Source organism: Seriola lalandi, unplaced genomic scaffold (assembly GCF_002814215.2).
Source record: "Seriola lalandi dorsalis isolate HSWRI2012SDOR001 ecotype SW California unplaced genomic scaffold, Sedor1 jcf7180002054427, whole genome shotgun sequence".
In the NCBI taxonomy this organism is placed as follows: domain Eukaryota; kingdom Metazoa; phylum Chordata; class Actinopteri; order Carangiformes; family Carangidae; genus Seriola; species Seriola lalandi.
The window spans coordinates 400,789-415,045 of record NW_019524980.1 but is presented as its reverse complement, the minus strand read 5'-3'; the positions used below and the strand labels follow the sequence as shown (position 1 = coordinate 415,045).

General features: G+C 39.5%; 1 protein-coding gene across 2 annotated transcripts in view; it reads left to right on the top strand.

The window, feature by feature from the left end:
• Positions 1 to 31: 31 nt before the first annotated feature.
• Positions 32 to 14,257, top strand: part of kntc1 (kinetochore associated 1) — a 19,207-nt gene continuing 4,981 nt past the window's right edge. The window contains exons 1-48 of one of the 2 annotated variants that reach the window (XM_023410684.2): positions 32 to 163; positions 576 to 728; positions 883 to 1,003; positions 1,314 to 1,429; positions 1,683 to 1,761; positions 1,916 to 1,993; positions 2,086 to 2,120; positions 2,208 to 2,318; positions 2,814 to 2,907; positions 3,021 to 3,073; positions 3,185 to 3,297; positions 3,399 to 3,453; positions 3,544 to 3,642; positions 3,754 to 3,797; positions 3,913 to 3,975; positions 4,087 to 4,162; positions 4,406 to 4,531; positions 4,677 to 4,843; positions 4,955 to 5,066; positions 5,306 to 5,449; positions 5,542 to 5,598; positions 5,760 to 5,831; positions 5,976 to 6,095; positions 6,515 to 6,658; positions 6,749 to 6,844; positions 7,027 to 7,130; positions 7,235 to 7,337; positions 7,421 to 7,555; positions 7,661 to 7,780; positions 8,215 to 8,287; positions 8,595 to 8,662; positions 8,749 to 9,050; positions 9,168 to 9,340; positions 9,828 to 9,928; positions 10,255 to 10,399; positions 10,508 to 10,564; positions 10,651 to 10,814; positions 10,955 to 11,059; positions 11,146 to 11,274; positions 11,645 to 11,761; positions 11,858 to 11,967; positions 12,058 to 12,274; positions 12,554 to 12,643; positions 12,735 to 12,900; positions 13,237 to 13,295; positions 13,404 to 13,620; positions 13,708 to 13,781; positions 13,909 to 14,119. In XM_023410684.2, coding sequence (XP_023266452.1) covers positions 119 to 163; positions 576 to 728; positions 883 to 1,003; positions 1,314 to 1,429; positions 1,683 to 1,761; positions 1,916 to 1,993; positions 2,086 to 2,120; positions 2,208 to 2,318; positions 2,814 to 2,907; positions 3,021 to 3,073; positions 3,185 to 3,297; positions 3,399 to 3,453; positions 3,544 to 3,642; positions 3,754 to 3,797; positions 3,913 to 3,975; positions 4,087 to 4,162; positions 4,406 to 4,531; positions 4,677 to 4,843; positions 4,955 to 5,066; positions 5,306 to 5,449; positions 5,542 to 5,598; positions 5,760 to 5,831; positions 5,976 to 6,095; positions 6,515 to 6,658; positions 6,749 to 6,844; positions 7,027 to 7,130; positions 7,235 to 7,337; positions 7,421 to 7,555; positions 7,661 to 7,780; positions 8,215 to 8,287; positions 8,595 to 8,662; positions 8,749 to 9,050; positions 9,168 to 9,340; positions 9,828 to 9,928; positions 10,255 to 10,399; positions 10,508 to 10,564; positions 10,651 to 10,814; positions 10,955 to 11,059; positions 11,146 to 11,274; positions 11,645 to 11,761; positions 11,858 to 11,967; positions 12,058 to 12,274; positions 12,554 to 12,643; positions 12,735 to 12,900; positions 13,237 to 13,295; positions 13,404 to 13,620; positions 13,708 to 13,781; positions 13,909 to 14,119 — 5,413 coding nt within the window. In that variant the 5' untranslated portion in view covers positions 32 to 118. Of the gene's footprint in view, positions 164 to 252; positions 297 to 575; positions 729 to 882; positions 1,004 to 1,313; positions 1,430 to 1,682; positions 1,762 to 1,915; positions 1,994 to 2,085; positions 2,121 to 2,207; positions 2,319 to 2,813; positions 2,908 to 3,020; positions 3,074 to 3,184; positions 3,298 to 3,398; positions 3,454 to 3,543; positions 3,643 to 3,753; positions 3,798 to 3,912; positions 3,976 to 4,086; positions 4,163 to 4,405; positions 4,532 to 4,676; positions 4,844 to 4,954; positions 5,067 to 5,305; positions 5,450 to 5,541; positions 5,599 to 5,759; positions 5,832 to 5,975; positions 6,096 to 6,514; positions 6,659 to 6,748; positions 6,845 to 7,026; positions 7,131 to 7,234; positions 7,338 to 7,420; positions 7,556 to 7,660; positions 7,781 to 8,214; positions 8,288 to 8,594; positions 8,663 to 8,748; positions 9,051 to 9,167; positions 9,341 to 9,827; positions 9,929 to 10,254; positions 10,400 to 10,507; positions 10,565 to 10,650; positions 10,815 to 10,954; positions 11,060 to 11,145; positions 11,275 to 11,644; positions 11,762 to 11,857; positions 11,968 to 12,057; positions 12,275 to 12,553; positions 12,644 to 12,734; positions 12,901 to 13,236; positions 13,296 to 13,403; positions 13,621 to 13,707; positions 13,782 to 13,908; positions 14,120 to 14,257 lie in introns of those variants that run through there. The other variant, XM_087175235.1, reaches the window with a different exon arrangement.

Genomic DNA, 14,257 nt, shown 5'->3' with positions numbered 1-14,257 from the left:
TATTTTCCCCAAATCAAGCCTGTCAGGCAGCACTTACTCTCGGTTTGTGTAGAGCCGAAACAAGCCTCGTCTCAATTAAATGCATGAGATTTAAACTATAATGGGATATCATTAATATATGGGCAGTTTACTTCTGCCAGTCATTACGAAGAAGGCAGAATATGTAAGTACCCTTCGACGGAAGCTGTATCTGGAAGGCATAATTCAGGGGAAAATAAACGTTGATGACTGTTAGAGCAACCCGCCAAATTCTAAAGCTAATACTGTTGAGTTATGGTTGTCTGATTATTTCAGCGGTGAGTTATTATCAACTATATACACTATTATTCGCCAATGCGCCGTTGCTCATAGATATCAGCAGTTCATTTTAAATTTAGTTGGTTTTATAACTCTCACCTGAACTGCTAGCATTATCGTTATCACAACAAGAAGCTGTCAATGAAAGACAATTGAATTACTAGATAATGCTAACTTAGCTAGCCGAGCTAATCGATCGCATTTTCAAGTATTTGAACAACTCGTATCGAGGCATACTTGTATCACAATAATAAAAGATCACTTTTCTTCTGTGTAAGGTGAAGCTTCACGAAATGGCGACGTGGAGCGACGTTGAACTTCTGACCAACGAGGATACAAACACTGTCCGTTTGGGCAGTGTGTCAAGGGAGGAAAACTGTAGTGGCTTGTATCAGGTGGATACTCTGGTCAAAATCTCCACTCCCAATGAGGTAATGTTTGAATTCAGTATTTTAATGTATACGAACTTGAACATGCTCTAGTATCCGTGTTCCACCACGTATTTACTACACGCTCACGTCCAGGTGTGTTGTGTTAGCGAAGAATACTGGGTGTTATGGAGGTATGTTGCCCTGATTCTTGCAGGTGCAGGCAGATCCCCGTCTCTCCGCCTCCAGTGGTTCAAACTGGAGCATTGTTGTTGCTGACAAGACAGTTATCCTGTTTGACCAGAGCTATCAGACCATCCTGCTGCTCCTTCACTTTGGTATACAGATTTATTTTATGTCCCCCTCTTGCATCTTCACTCTGTTTACAATCTGTCAGATATCAGTTTGTTTCTTCTTGAGATGACTGTGTGGCTGCATCCAAATCAGCTGGTCCAAGAATTTGTTAAGATGGCTGTGGACATTGCTTTCTCTTTATCAATATATAAATATATACATTTATAACAAAAACAAAATAGGTTTGAGGTTGCTGTAAAGGTTGCATACCCGATTTTATTATATCCTTCTAATAATGCAAGTTTGACCTGTCACAGTAACTATTGAACATTAATACTAAGATTTATTTTTCAGAAACTGATGTGGATGCTATTGATGTGTGCCTGGAGGGACAGTTTCTGTTGGTCTGTGAAAGAAATGGAAACCTTCATTTGATCTATGTTCCACACAAAAGAATCCTTCTCACCAGGGTATGAGTGTTGTTTAATATCCATAAGGATATAAGGCCTACTAGAGCAGGATTGCACTTGATATGACCACTCTGTGTTTAACCTTACATTGTTCTCGTCTACATACTATTTGAATTCATCCCAAAAACTTTAGGAATAAAACTCAACTATATGTGATCGCAACCGCTATAGTCTTTTTCTGAGGTTCGTTTGCGCTGCATGGTATGTTTCACCTATGTACATTATTAACATGTGTCATTTTCTGGGTTTTTAGCCTTTGGTAGAAAAAGCATCCAGTGGAGATAAGAAAACATATCGCTCTCTCATCATAAAAGAGGACAAGGCATCCTTAGGTGACATTTCTATATGGATATGAGAAGAATATGTCGTTAGAAGTGATTGTGTAATGTGTGTTGGGAACATGAACATATTTGGAATTTATTCTCTAGTTGAATCATTTTTTTTCTTCTGAATTTGAATTCTGAATCATGTGTTTCTGGTTGACAGGGATGTACCATGTGTTTCTTCTCATTAAGGATGGGTTTTTCCACATTACAAACCTTGCTTTGGCAAAGATCGAGACAGGTATCAAAATATTGTACAGCTCATGTAAAGTTTTGTTGGAGCCACTTTTTTGACCAATGTTAAATTTTATTTTTTCCTTCCTCCCAACCCAGCCATTGAAAAAATGGATTTAGGAGCTTTGAAAGAGGTAAGTTAAGGCAATCTTCTTTCCATGCATTATCAAATAAAATTTTTTTGAACAGCAGGTAAATAATAATTCTTTTCCTTAATTCAGCTTCAGTCTCTCATCAAGATAGACTTCTGCTCCACTAAGGATTATCATGACGAGGGCTGCAGTAATGCAGTGATGTTCAACCAGGGCCATGAAATCCACTTAATGATTGGGGTGAGTGTCTGTAAGAAAAGTCTTATTAATTTATTACAACCTGCAGTCATGAACATTGGTTACATGTCACTGAAACCATATTTAAAGGACAAAATATAAGACACTCTACTAATGGAGTAGGATACAAATATTTATTGCTCCTTTTATTTTAGTCCCTGCTCATACTATGCTGTTATATTTCTCATTTTTCTGTAAAATAAAAAATCACAAGCAGCGAATTTGAAATGTTTATTGTAAATTAAGCGTTCACATACAGTACTTGCATCTAGATTCTCGCAGGATTAGATTTGCTGTTTTGTTACTGTTTCTCAGAACAGTTGCGCTGCTGTAGAGCAACGCACAAACTAGGTATCTTTTCAAGATGAACTTGAAACCAATCTTTAGCACAAAATTAAGGCAAAGTTTTGAATTAATTTTCAACCCTATATAAAACCTTTCTGGAACTGATAATTACTCCTTATATAAAGCAGTGACAGAAGATTATTATCTTCACAGGGGGATAAAGAGAATGTTTTGACTCACTGGATGATGGACCCGCATCAGGCCAAGATGTGTCTTGCTCACTCTGTCAACAGTGACTTAATTCCAGGTAAGCGCTTGGGTAGGAAAAAATCCAGAGAAACACAAGGTATCAGGTAAAAGAAAAAAATAAATAGAAATATTGTGCAAGAATTGTAACATCTCCTTATGATAATTTCAAAGGTGTGAGGAAGATGGTGGTGGTGGAGAATCTCTTGTATCTTCTTGACACTGAGGTGAGCTCAGTGATTTCACCATGAGCTATTTGTTATACCAGTGCATGTTATTCAGTCATTAAGTATTTGAAGTTTACATATGGATTACTTTGTGTTTTTCTTCTGTCTCAGGATGTCCTGAGTCTTTGGGACCTGCATTTCCTTGTCATGATCCACTGTTGGCCAGACCTTGCCATTCATGACTTTGAACTCACCACAGAATGTGGCTCCGCCTCCATGATGGCGTATGTATCAGTGTTTTATGACATAATGTAGCTGTGAACATACAGAGGGCTGTGCTGCCTTTAACCAATGTTGAAAATGTAAATTAATGTATGTATTACAGCCAAGACAAGGGCAGCATGAAGATGATTGCACTGACAAAGCAAGACAGCAGCCAGGTAGTAGTGCACCTTCTTTTTAAGAAAGTATAATAAGTGATTATTTCAAGTCCCATTCAGAACTTCATTTGCTGGTTTTTCATTTTTTAGATCAACTCACTGCAAATACGAATTTTGCCCTCCATGACTATTTGCTACTCCCTGGATGTCTCCTCAGTCTCCTGTCTTGTGCAGACAAAAATAAACATGGTAAAAAAAAAAATCACCACTCCTTAAATTGTTTATATGGATTTTTAACATAACACTTAACTCTTAATGTTGCTGCATATTTAAGTCAGTTATTTTTTCTTCTGTTTTCAGGACACAATTTTTTTGGTTGAGGGGATTTGTCAGAACCCAGAAAGGTAGGAAAGGTTTTGCATGATTACGATGATGTTAAGATACAACTTGAGTGTCAAGGTGATTGTTTTATAATATTATGTTTTTTTTTTTTTGTTTTGTTTTGTTTTGTTCAAGTAGTCGAGGAGAGCCTATATCTTCTGTTGTTGTCAGATGCTTCACAGAAGCGCTTCCTGAAAACAGGTACCTCATTTTAATTCCTGGACACTTTTCTACAGTAGTTGCAGTTTGTGCAACCATAATGTGTACCATGTCAGTACAATCTAATTTACTTTACTTTTCTATTCTTCCCAGACTTAGCAGACTTCTTCACAAACACATGTTTGAAGAGGCTGAAAAGTTTGCCATCACATTTGAGCTGGATTTAGAGGTAAGTTTATGTTTGTCTGTCATTCTCGTAAAGAGCTGTGAAATTCATGTGACTGATGTGGGCTTCTTGTTCTTTGGCCTTAATGGGCAGTAAAATGAAAGATGTTTGCTATTTGACCAGAGAAGTATGATTTAAAAGTAGAAAAATACTTCAAAAGTAGTACTTTAAAATGGTGGTTCAGCTGGTGGTAATTTTCTACACTGACTGCAGCCACACACAACTAACAGCCCTATTTTTGTTCAGCTTGTTTACAAGGTTAAGCTTGACTTTGTGCTGGAGCAGCTGGCCTCTGCATCGGTGGGTGGTTATGGACAGGACGTGTGGTCTGAACTTGTGGACGAGGCCAAAACCAACCTAATGAAGATCACAGTGAGTGTAACAATGCTGTTTTGGAGCCTCGTTGAGTACTTGTACCTGCTGATGAAACACAAGTTTTTGAGTTAGTCTTAGCAAATTAAAATTGGTATCAAGTATCAACGCCTTACTAACAGATTAATTTTCTTATGTTGCTTAGGATGAGCAGTATGTGGTGGAATACTGCCTCAAAGCGCCATGGCCAACCTTTGACACAGCGGAGAAGATGCTAAACCACGCTGCCACACGATACTCCTCCTTACAGATCCAAGAGGCCTTGGCCAGGCTGGCGACGTTCTGTAGTCTGCACGGCCTGGAAAATTTCAAGTAGGTCCAGTTTCCAGCACTTTATTTTTGTGTTATAAAGTAACTTTTTCCATATTGTGGTTTCTCCATTACATGTATTAATGTGTGAGTATGTTACTCTGTCATCCATAGTGGAATTGCCTGGATTGAGTTTCTGAACAGCACTGACAACCTAGGAGACATTCTGACGCACCTAAGAGAAGGAGACATGAAGGGCGCACAACTCCTGTGGCTCAGATACGAGGTAGCAAGTCTGATTTAATTAAATCAGAAGGGCTTCAGTCCATTCACCAGAATGAATGTACAAAGTATCTCATGATCACTGTAGTGTACATATACTATATCAGCGACTTAAGGAAATATTGCAAGATAATACTCTTGCATAAATTCAATGAAAATGACCAAACAAAACAAGCTTTGTGTGAGAAATATCGTAGTGTTGGTGTCAGTTGTGATGTTGTTTACTGCTGGCTTTTGTGACAGGGAGAGTTTGCAGCGGTGTTTGATGAGAGCAAGCTTGAAGATGTGCTCAGTGCCATCCCAGAGGACCTGCCATCCCAAGACCTCTGTCCTTGGTTTAGGACAGTTTTTGTTCCTTTTGTGAGAAGAGTGCTTCCAACAAGACAGGTAGGATACATTCACTCAATCATAAAACACTCTCATCTTCACCATATTGTGCTATAATTTCAGTGGTAAAAGTTCTGTCTATGTGTCCATAGAAAATCCTGGCGAGATGGCTAGAGCAGAGGGCAAGGAATCTGGAGCTAACAGAAAAGGTAAATAAAAAAGCAGGAGTAACATCATATTAACTGCTAAATAAATAAAGTTGGGGGAAATGCGGTCCACAGTCTACTCATTATATATCTTAGATTACTTTTAGGGTTAGTTTATTTTTTATTTAGTTTAATTAGTTGTATAACGTAACATTTTTCTCCAGGGTGCTTGGCCACAGAACGGGTTGGACTTGGCAGTGCTTGGACTGCCATCTTTATGGACATGGATGAAATCTGTAAGTTAGCCACATTTTCTCTGTTTTCTATGACTCAGAGTGTGAACTTTTACAATAATGTCTACCTGTGAGCATGTAATGGGACGTAATTATCCTGACTTTATATGGTCTATCTTTGTTTTCATCTTTTTTTTTTTTTATAAGGATGATAATTACAGTGCAGAAGAGGTGGAGAACCTCAAGTCCTTGGTGTCCAACCTCCGTCAACTGCTGGACCTCCACCATAAATACAACTGCAGACTTTCACTTTCAGTCTTTGAGAAGGTTTGTCTTTTATTAGTGATGTATTATAATTATTTTAATTACACCCAAGCTTCAAACAAGCTTGATGCATCCTATGGGCTACAGGCTACAGTTAACTATAGGGTTAAATATTTTTACAAAAAGAGGATAAAATAGCAATGAAAAGAATTATGCAGAAACTTAAAGCAATGTTCATCTGTTTCTCTAGATGTCAGTAGATTACTAGAGGTATAAAATTGTATTATGAAAGTGATGATTACAAAAAAAACAAAACAAATGAAATAAACTCTCTAAATGTATTGTGGCATTGTTGCCAAAAATCACATCATATTGTTGTTGATTATCACGTATATGAATGATGTTTATTCTTAGTACATTTTGAGTGGGTGGTGTTTTGTTGTTCCTATTTTAATACATTTTTTCCTCCGTTAATTTGAAAGGGAAGTGTACGGAGTGTTGCATTTCTCATGCTGGACAAAGTGCCGGCTCCAGAGCTGATCGCTGCCACAGTGGAAAACAGCATCCTGCCGTATGCTGAAGAGCATGAGATTCCTTTTGATGAGCTACTTCTACAGTACATTAAGGTAAAACTCCACCACAGCCAAACCCGTTGGGGGTCAACATTTAATTTTCCAAATGCACTATAATGCCCCTTTGTTTCTCCTCTTCACTAGGATCTGCTGGAGCGCTGCAGTTCTCAGACCACAACCCTTTTCACGGAATGGGAAGCCAAAGCAGTGGCTGTACTAGGTTGCATCACGGATACTAATGTAAGTTTCGTAATAGCGCTACACTTAGATACAGTTCACAACATAATCAAGGTTGATGATCACAAATATTTGAATGACAACCTGCCATGATAACAGCGGAAAAAACAGAAAATAAGATGGTGAAAAACAGTAAAATTTGATCTTGGAGATGTGAAATCTCACATTATTGTATATTCTGTCAGCTCATGGTGGACGCTGTGCTGGAGATCATGCAGAAAGCTGTAGTACCCTGGAGTAATGTGGTGGAAAAACTGGTTCAGCAGTACCTAGAGATGGATGGACCAAAGTATGTTTACATTGTCCTCACCTTGAAATCATTACCATTAGTAACAACATTGATTAACATCAGCAGCCTTTATATGATTCTCTTCTACCTGATTGATCCTCCAGACAAGAGCTTTTAAAGGAGAGCTACCGTCTGATGGAGATAAGGAAACTCCTCAGGGGCTACGGGATCCGCAACTTCAACCTCTCTAACAGCACTCAAATTATGGTAAGTTTAATGTGAGCAATTATGTGACACATGACTTCTGTTATGCCCACCTACACTTTCTGATTCCTATGTGTCTCCCCCAGACACTGATCAGATACATCCTGAAGCAAGACTTGCCAATGTCTTTAGAGGACTCCCTGACACTAGCTGAGGCATACAAACTTCCAACCTCGCAGATAAATTACTTGTATCTCATCCAGCTGATTGGCCACAGCAAGGTTTGCTAATCTATGCAGAAATTTGAAATCACCAAATTTCAGTTTTGCATTTTGCTTTTCTGCGTTCTTGGCATGTTGGTAGGAAGTCTTTTGTGCTGCTTTCAGACTGAGGAATGCATGACTGTCCTGAAGAGGCTGTCCACTGTAGAGGCGGAGTGTGTGGTTGAGCGTCTCACATCCTGGGCTAGGCTGCAGCTGGAGGACAAAGTCCACATCTCTGATGAGGTGAGGAGAGGGAACATGAGATGTGCTTGAAATAAAAGTTGATTTGTGTTTTAGGTACTTGTAATTCAAGGATCAATTTTATGAATTACATTTCAAGACTACTTAAGTCATATGTTGTTGTACTTTAAGATGCTTTAGAAAACCAAAGGTAGTTCTTCCTTTGCAGTAAAATACGTTTCAATGTTGCATCTCTGCTGCCACTCACAGATATCTGATGTGATATAACAGGGTTTTCATCATGATGCATACACAGTGTGAATATGCCTGATAGTAGATCATACATGAAATTTAACGGGTTGTGCTGTGTGTGTATCAATGAATTGCCATCTCAAGCTCTGAACATAAAAAGTGGAACAGCATTATGGTGAGCATACTGTTCATTAAATCAGTTTGTACATCTGAACTTTCACTTTCTCATGGTCTGACTCCACTAGCACAAGAAGCACCAGATGGTCATAGCTCAGGTGATGGTGGAGGTTCTGAAATACCTGCACATAATCCAAAAACGTAAGTTTTCATTTTACTCAGTTCTAAAACATGAGCAGCAAAGTGTCAGAGTTTCAAAATGTTTTTTTTTCTATGCCTCGTTGTTGTCGTGAGCAAGTCAATGAATACCTCTCCAGGACTTTAGCTGACTATAGACTCAGTATTCCATGTGTTTGATGCTTCAGGAAAGTGCAGTTTGCAATCTGTAGCAGCAGAACATCAACCTTTCTTTATTCGTGTCACCTGTAATGATATCAAAACAGCAGACATTGATATAAATGTCCACCTGAGCATCCAAGAGTGATACCAGGTCTCATGTCTTCTGCAGACGATGCCCTTAAAAGCTTGGAGTGTGAGAACAACCTCATCATGTTCAAGGCAATCGCCCACCTACAGGTGAGCTTCATTTACGAAATGTTCTTGAATGTCATTCCATCTGTTCTTTGGTGATTGATCTGTAGCCTTTTTGTCTGTTTCTTCAGGAGGACTTTGATGTTTTCTTCACCCCCTCCAACTATGAGGATTCAAACATCAGAAAACAGATCCAGGAGCATCACATCACAGCCTATGAAAACACACGTGGCCGCACTTCATCTAAGGGGAAGGCTATGACAACTCCAGTTGTGGCTAATGATCCAGATGGCAAGACCAAGACTATCTCCACGGAAGCTGGCTTACGTCGTCTAGGAAGACAGCTGCAGCGCAGCGAACAGGAGCTCTGGTCTGACTTGGCCCTGCGAGCTTTGGGAGTGGGCAAGGTGGACAAGGCCCTCAAGATCCTCAGGTTTGCTTGTGTGGACGCTTTGCCGAGAGTATGAACATAGGGGTAGGAAACTGATGGGGCCTGCTGTTGTAATCTTTTAATTCTATTTTTGTTTTCCTCCTTTTTTTGTGTCTTCAGTGAGTTGTATGAACACCACTATAACAACAGCACAGGGAAGGTTTTGTTCACTGCTGCCAAGACATTATGCCAGATGCTGGAGGCAGATGTTCCCATGGTGATTCCCAATAACATGGACTTGCCAGCAGTCATCCACGATCTGGCCTGCCAGGCCATCACTGTGTGCCACTCAGGTAAACAACATGTGTAAACATCAGTAATGTTCAAAAACCTTCTTGTTGGTGGGCATAGCTGTTATGCAAATCAGCTATTAGATTATATACCTTTGGTCTTTGTTTATTTGCAGGGATCTTACAGTAAAAAAAAAAAAAACATTTGTTGTGAAAACGAGACTGGAAATTTGTCTTCAGTCTCATCTTAGGCACAGTAAAAAGTACTATCTACAACTCAAACAGCATGGCTGTAGAACAAGCAAAAATCATTCTTTCCAAGTTATTTGCAATAGTTTATCTGGTCTTGTTGAAGATTCTGACTGAGTTCAGGACAAAAGGGAGTGAAAACACTTTTTGACAGTTGAAACAGCATCTAGGCTAAAAAGTTCATGAGAACTTGTGTGGGTTCTGAGTCTGTCTGTTCACTATTGCTTCAAATCATTTGTAAGTTGCAAATTTCCTAAAGTTGTTGTAATTATTATTATTATTATTATTATTAACGTTACAGATTTGCTCCTTGACTGTCTGGAGCTTTGCAAGTGCACTCGGATAGCTATGGATGTCTATCATCAGTGTCAGTTATCGGACAACTATGGCTTTATAGCCAAGGTCAGTATTTCATCTTTTTCACATAGAATGACACTTCATTTACTTTATTTTGATCTGGTTTGTACTTGATGTGTTTTTTGTCTGCAGACATTTAAATCGCTATTTATATTTTACAAGTTAATATCTAGAAATCTACCAGGTGAAAGCTCATAGAGCCATTATTATTAATTATGCCATATCAGACACAATTTTCAAGTGTAAGTTTGTGCATTTACAGTGAAAGACTTCCTATTTAATGTGATTTTTCCCATAAATAAATAAATTACATTATATATAATTAATTGTTTTTTTTACTCTTTCTCTGTTTTAATTGTGTAATGTCACAGGATTTGACCTTGGAGGCAGAAAAGGATCGATATTCTCAGTGGAGTTTCCAGGATGTTTTTAAGGAAGATTGCATTGTTCTGGACCCAGTGTCCGTGCTCCCTGTTCAGTATGAAATTACCAACTGTCTGCTGCCTATTTCTGGGGGTAGGAAGATTCTTAGATTTATCATCTCTCTAGGATTTCATCACCACAGGCACTCTGCAGCTGGTTGGTATCATCAGCTGCTATGCTAATTTATTCCCATTGTTGCAGATACCAAACTGTACCCACTGGACTGTTCCTGTCTGTCACACTGCTCATTTGAGGATGGTAAGTATTTAAGAAGATACTTTTTTTTCTTCTTAAAGTTGTAATTTTTCAAAGTTCACCTTGTGTCTTGCTTGGCCCACATGTAGGTTCAAACTACCTGCAGCCCCTCTTGGGCCCCCTGACCAACATGTTACAGATGTTACAAGAGTGCAGTCAGCTGGAGCTGGCCCTCAGAGTGCTGGTCAACTCATACGGCAGCTGCCTGCAGCATGTCACCTCTAATGTAATGGACATAAAGCTATGTGTGCAGGTATGACTGGAACATGTCCAGTGGTATGTGAGTGCCACTGCCATTTGTGTTTCTGGACCAATTATACTCTCATTATAGCTTTAGCTACTTGCCAGTGAGACTAAGTAAATTATTTTATGTTTGTAATGTTTGTTTCTCAGCTTTATGACAGCCAAGAGCTTAAGAAGTACAATATATGCCTGAATGATCTCCGAAAGACGACTACATCCTCTGTGAATGCTGTGGCTGTGGCCCTTTTGAACAAGGTGAGTCTGCTGAGTCCGTTGTCATGAGAGGGTAGCAGCAGATTTAATGCATAAATAACTGTATCTCCATTTTCTGTGTGCTGCAGGTGTTCAACTGGAGAGTGGTCGATCATGAATTTGCGATTGGACTCTGTACGCTTCTCTCCAAAGCAGAAGTCTTCAAAATACTGTGGAAGGTTATTGACAACACCTGGCAAAACTATGACAAAATCTTGGTAGGCCATATGATCACTGTTCCTCTTTATTTTATTGTGAACCCTTTTTGTTGTATGTATTGTATTTGTTGAATCCTGCTTGCGCCAATAAATTACCATTCAATCACTAAGTATCGTATTCACAGTTTATGACCTTTTTGTGATTGACATAAGCGTGTTAAGATCAGACATCACCAAACATCTCGCAATTTGTCGAAGAAAACAGTTTATAAACATCTACCTGTTTATGTACATCCCTATCTATATTCATTTTATATGGATTATATAGATAGATTATATTCAGCAAATCTAATCAGCAATTGTGTTTTGAATTTTTATTTATTTATTTATTTATTCTATTTATTTTTTCTTTTCTTTTTTTTTCTTTCAGTCTGTGGCCAAGATCGGGGCCAATCTCTGCTGCTTGTACGATGAAGCAGAGGAGCAAAAGAAGTTTCTTTCCGTCATCACTGATGCTGAGTGGGGCATCAAGCTTGGCAAATTAGAGGTAATGCAGCACTTAAGCTCAAGGGCCAAGGCAAAAGGCATTTGGTGTCTCTCACATGACTTGACATTTAACATCTGTACCCCTGCTGTGCTGCAGATATCCATCCAGCCAGTGTTCCGTCAGCGGCCTGAGATGAAGCGTAATCTGATCCCTGTTCTAGTGAAGAACAGGAAGATCACCCCAGACATCATCCTCGAGTACTGCAGGTCGGCCACTCACTATCTTGTCTATTTCAATGTCGAATATAAAATAGGGTCCTGACTGTGCTAAAAGTCACCCTCTGCATACATCTGCAGCACCTTTGGTTTAGACCGTGACTGTGTGATCAACCAGTACATTACCACCTTACTGCTGCTCCAAGAGGATGAGGAAGGTGCAGGTGACCTGGGTGCAGGACCGGAAGAGGTGCAGCCTCTGTGTCATGCAGACGCACTGGAGCGAGTCCTGCAGATTATCCCGATGTTACACAACACCAACGAGCTCACCGACAGTCTCTGTGCTGCCTTTTTCAAGGTTTGAGCATTGGGTTGGGGGGGGGTGTTTCAATGTTAAGGTTTTTTTCTGATAAATTTTGAGAGAATTGATTCAAGGAAACATCAAAAAGCAATTTCCACATGCTTTTTTAGTTCACTTGCCAAACCAGTCACTGAAATACTGTATTTAGCACAGCAATGGCAAGTCTAAACTACACCACTGAAACTGTTGTAGTGTCAAATTCTTTTGGTGTTTCTATCCCAAATACAATTTAAGTTTGACTATTCACTTAACCTGCAAAATGCCTTTCTCATACAGCTCAGCCCTTACAACTACGAGAGGATTGAAGTAGTGCTGAAGATCATACAAGCTGCAGATGAGAATGTGACCAGCTTTTCTATAAGTCAGGTAAAAAATAAATTGGCACATTTAACATTAAATGGTTCATTGTTTTCAAAAGTATTCTGCAGACTTGCAATCATGTCTTTTTAATGCACAGGCAATGGGCCTCCTTCAGCACCTGAAATCCTATAAGCGCGTCTCCCCTCCATCAGACGTGGAGAACACGTATCTTCTTGAAAACAGCCTCCTGCCAAACCTCTTGTCCAACAGCAGACTGCCCTTCCACCTGCTTCTGCAGACCAAACATTTCTGGAAGATTATCTGTGAGTTAGTTTTCTTGTTTTCATTCTTCAGTATTATTGTTGACAAACTCAAATTACCTTGATGATGATTACTCGACTGATTTTATTAGATCTGCACTGGCTGTTTGTTGGTGGTAGGTGTAACCTAACAGGAAGGAAATATTCTTAATTCATTCTAGGTCCTAACATCATTTCATAACATCATTTTTAACCACATGTAAATCAGACTACAGTTGAGTTGATCAAGTGGGTGATAGATGAAACTTTAAACACTTGTGACTGTGCCTACCATCTAGGACTTTTTGTGTTGTTGATGTGTTAAGACTGAAGAAACTAAAAAAACATTTCTGTGTTTAGCTCCTGAGCTCAGTGAGGAGACTTTCCCTACACTTCTTCTGATCAGCAAACTGATGAAGGTACATTACAGTAATCTAAAAAGCGGTCTTACTCTGTAAAATCACAAAAGTTAAAGAACTATCCATAAAGTTTGGCATTATCAAGGTAATCTTCCCGTCTCTTTTCAGGTGAGCCTTGACAAGTTATATATGTCAGCAGCGAACCATGTGTTTGAGAAGAAGATGAAACCTCTACTCTTAGAGCAGAGGAAAAAAGGTCACGGTCATGGCTACAACAAGGAGACTTTCAAGGTGGCTAAGACCATGATGAAGTACATCCACTGCATCCAGAGCCTAGAGTGGGCTGCTGCCACAGCCCACAAGATCACCCAGGAACTACCACCAGGTCTGACCTGCAGATTAGTCCTTACTCTACACTGATCGATGTTTGTACATACACTGTATACACTGACTCATTTCCTGCTCTTTACAGGTTATGAGAAAACTCAGTCCCTTAGGTTCTGTTTGGCTCTTGGAGATGCATGGCTGAAAGATCCAAACCTTGAGGTCTGTATCAGTGTTTTTCACCTGGAGAAATATACTTTATCAAACTTAAAAATGCCCCAAATCTCAAATGTTTTTTTTATACATTTTGGGATTTGTTTTTCATCTGCTCACCTCTGATCCCAAGCAGGAGGCAGCGCGGGCCAGAGGGGAGACCTTTCTTTCCAAGCTGAAAATGCAGTTCCAGCGTTCGGCTACTGAGAACATGTTGATAGCCAGCCAGCTGAACAGCCCAGAGCATCTGAAACTGACTGGGCTGCCAGCCAAGCTCATCGTGGCCCTGTATGAGCACAGCAGCGTGGAGCAGCGCTACAGAGACTCGGGGGGTCAAACTTATCCCGGTAAGAACAATACAGGAGCCTGCTTTAGAAGCTGAAGGAGATGAAGGTTCCTCTATGAGATTGGCTTTTATTTTCTTATGAACTGAACGCCCAGGTCAGCACTTGAAGACTATATATATATATATATATATATATATA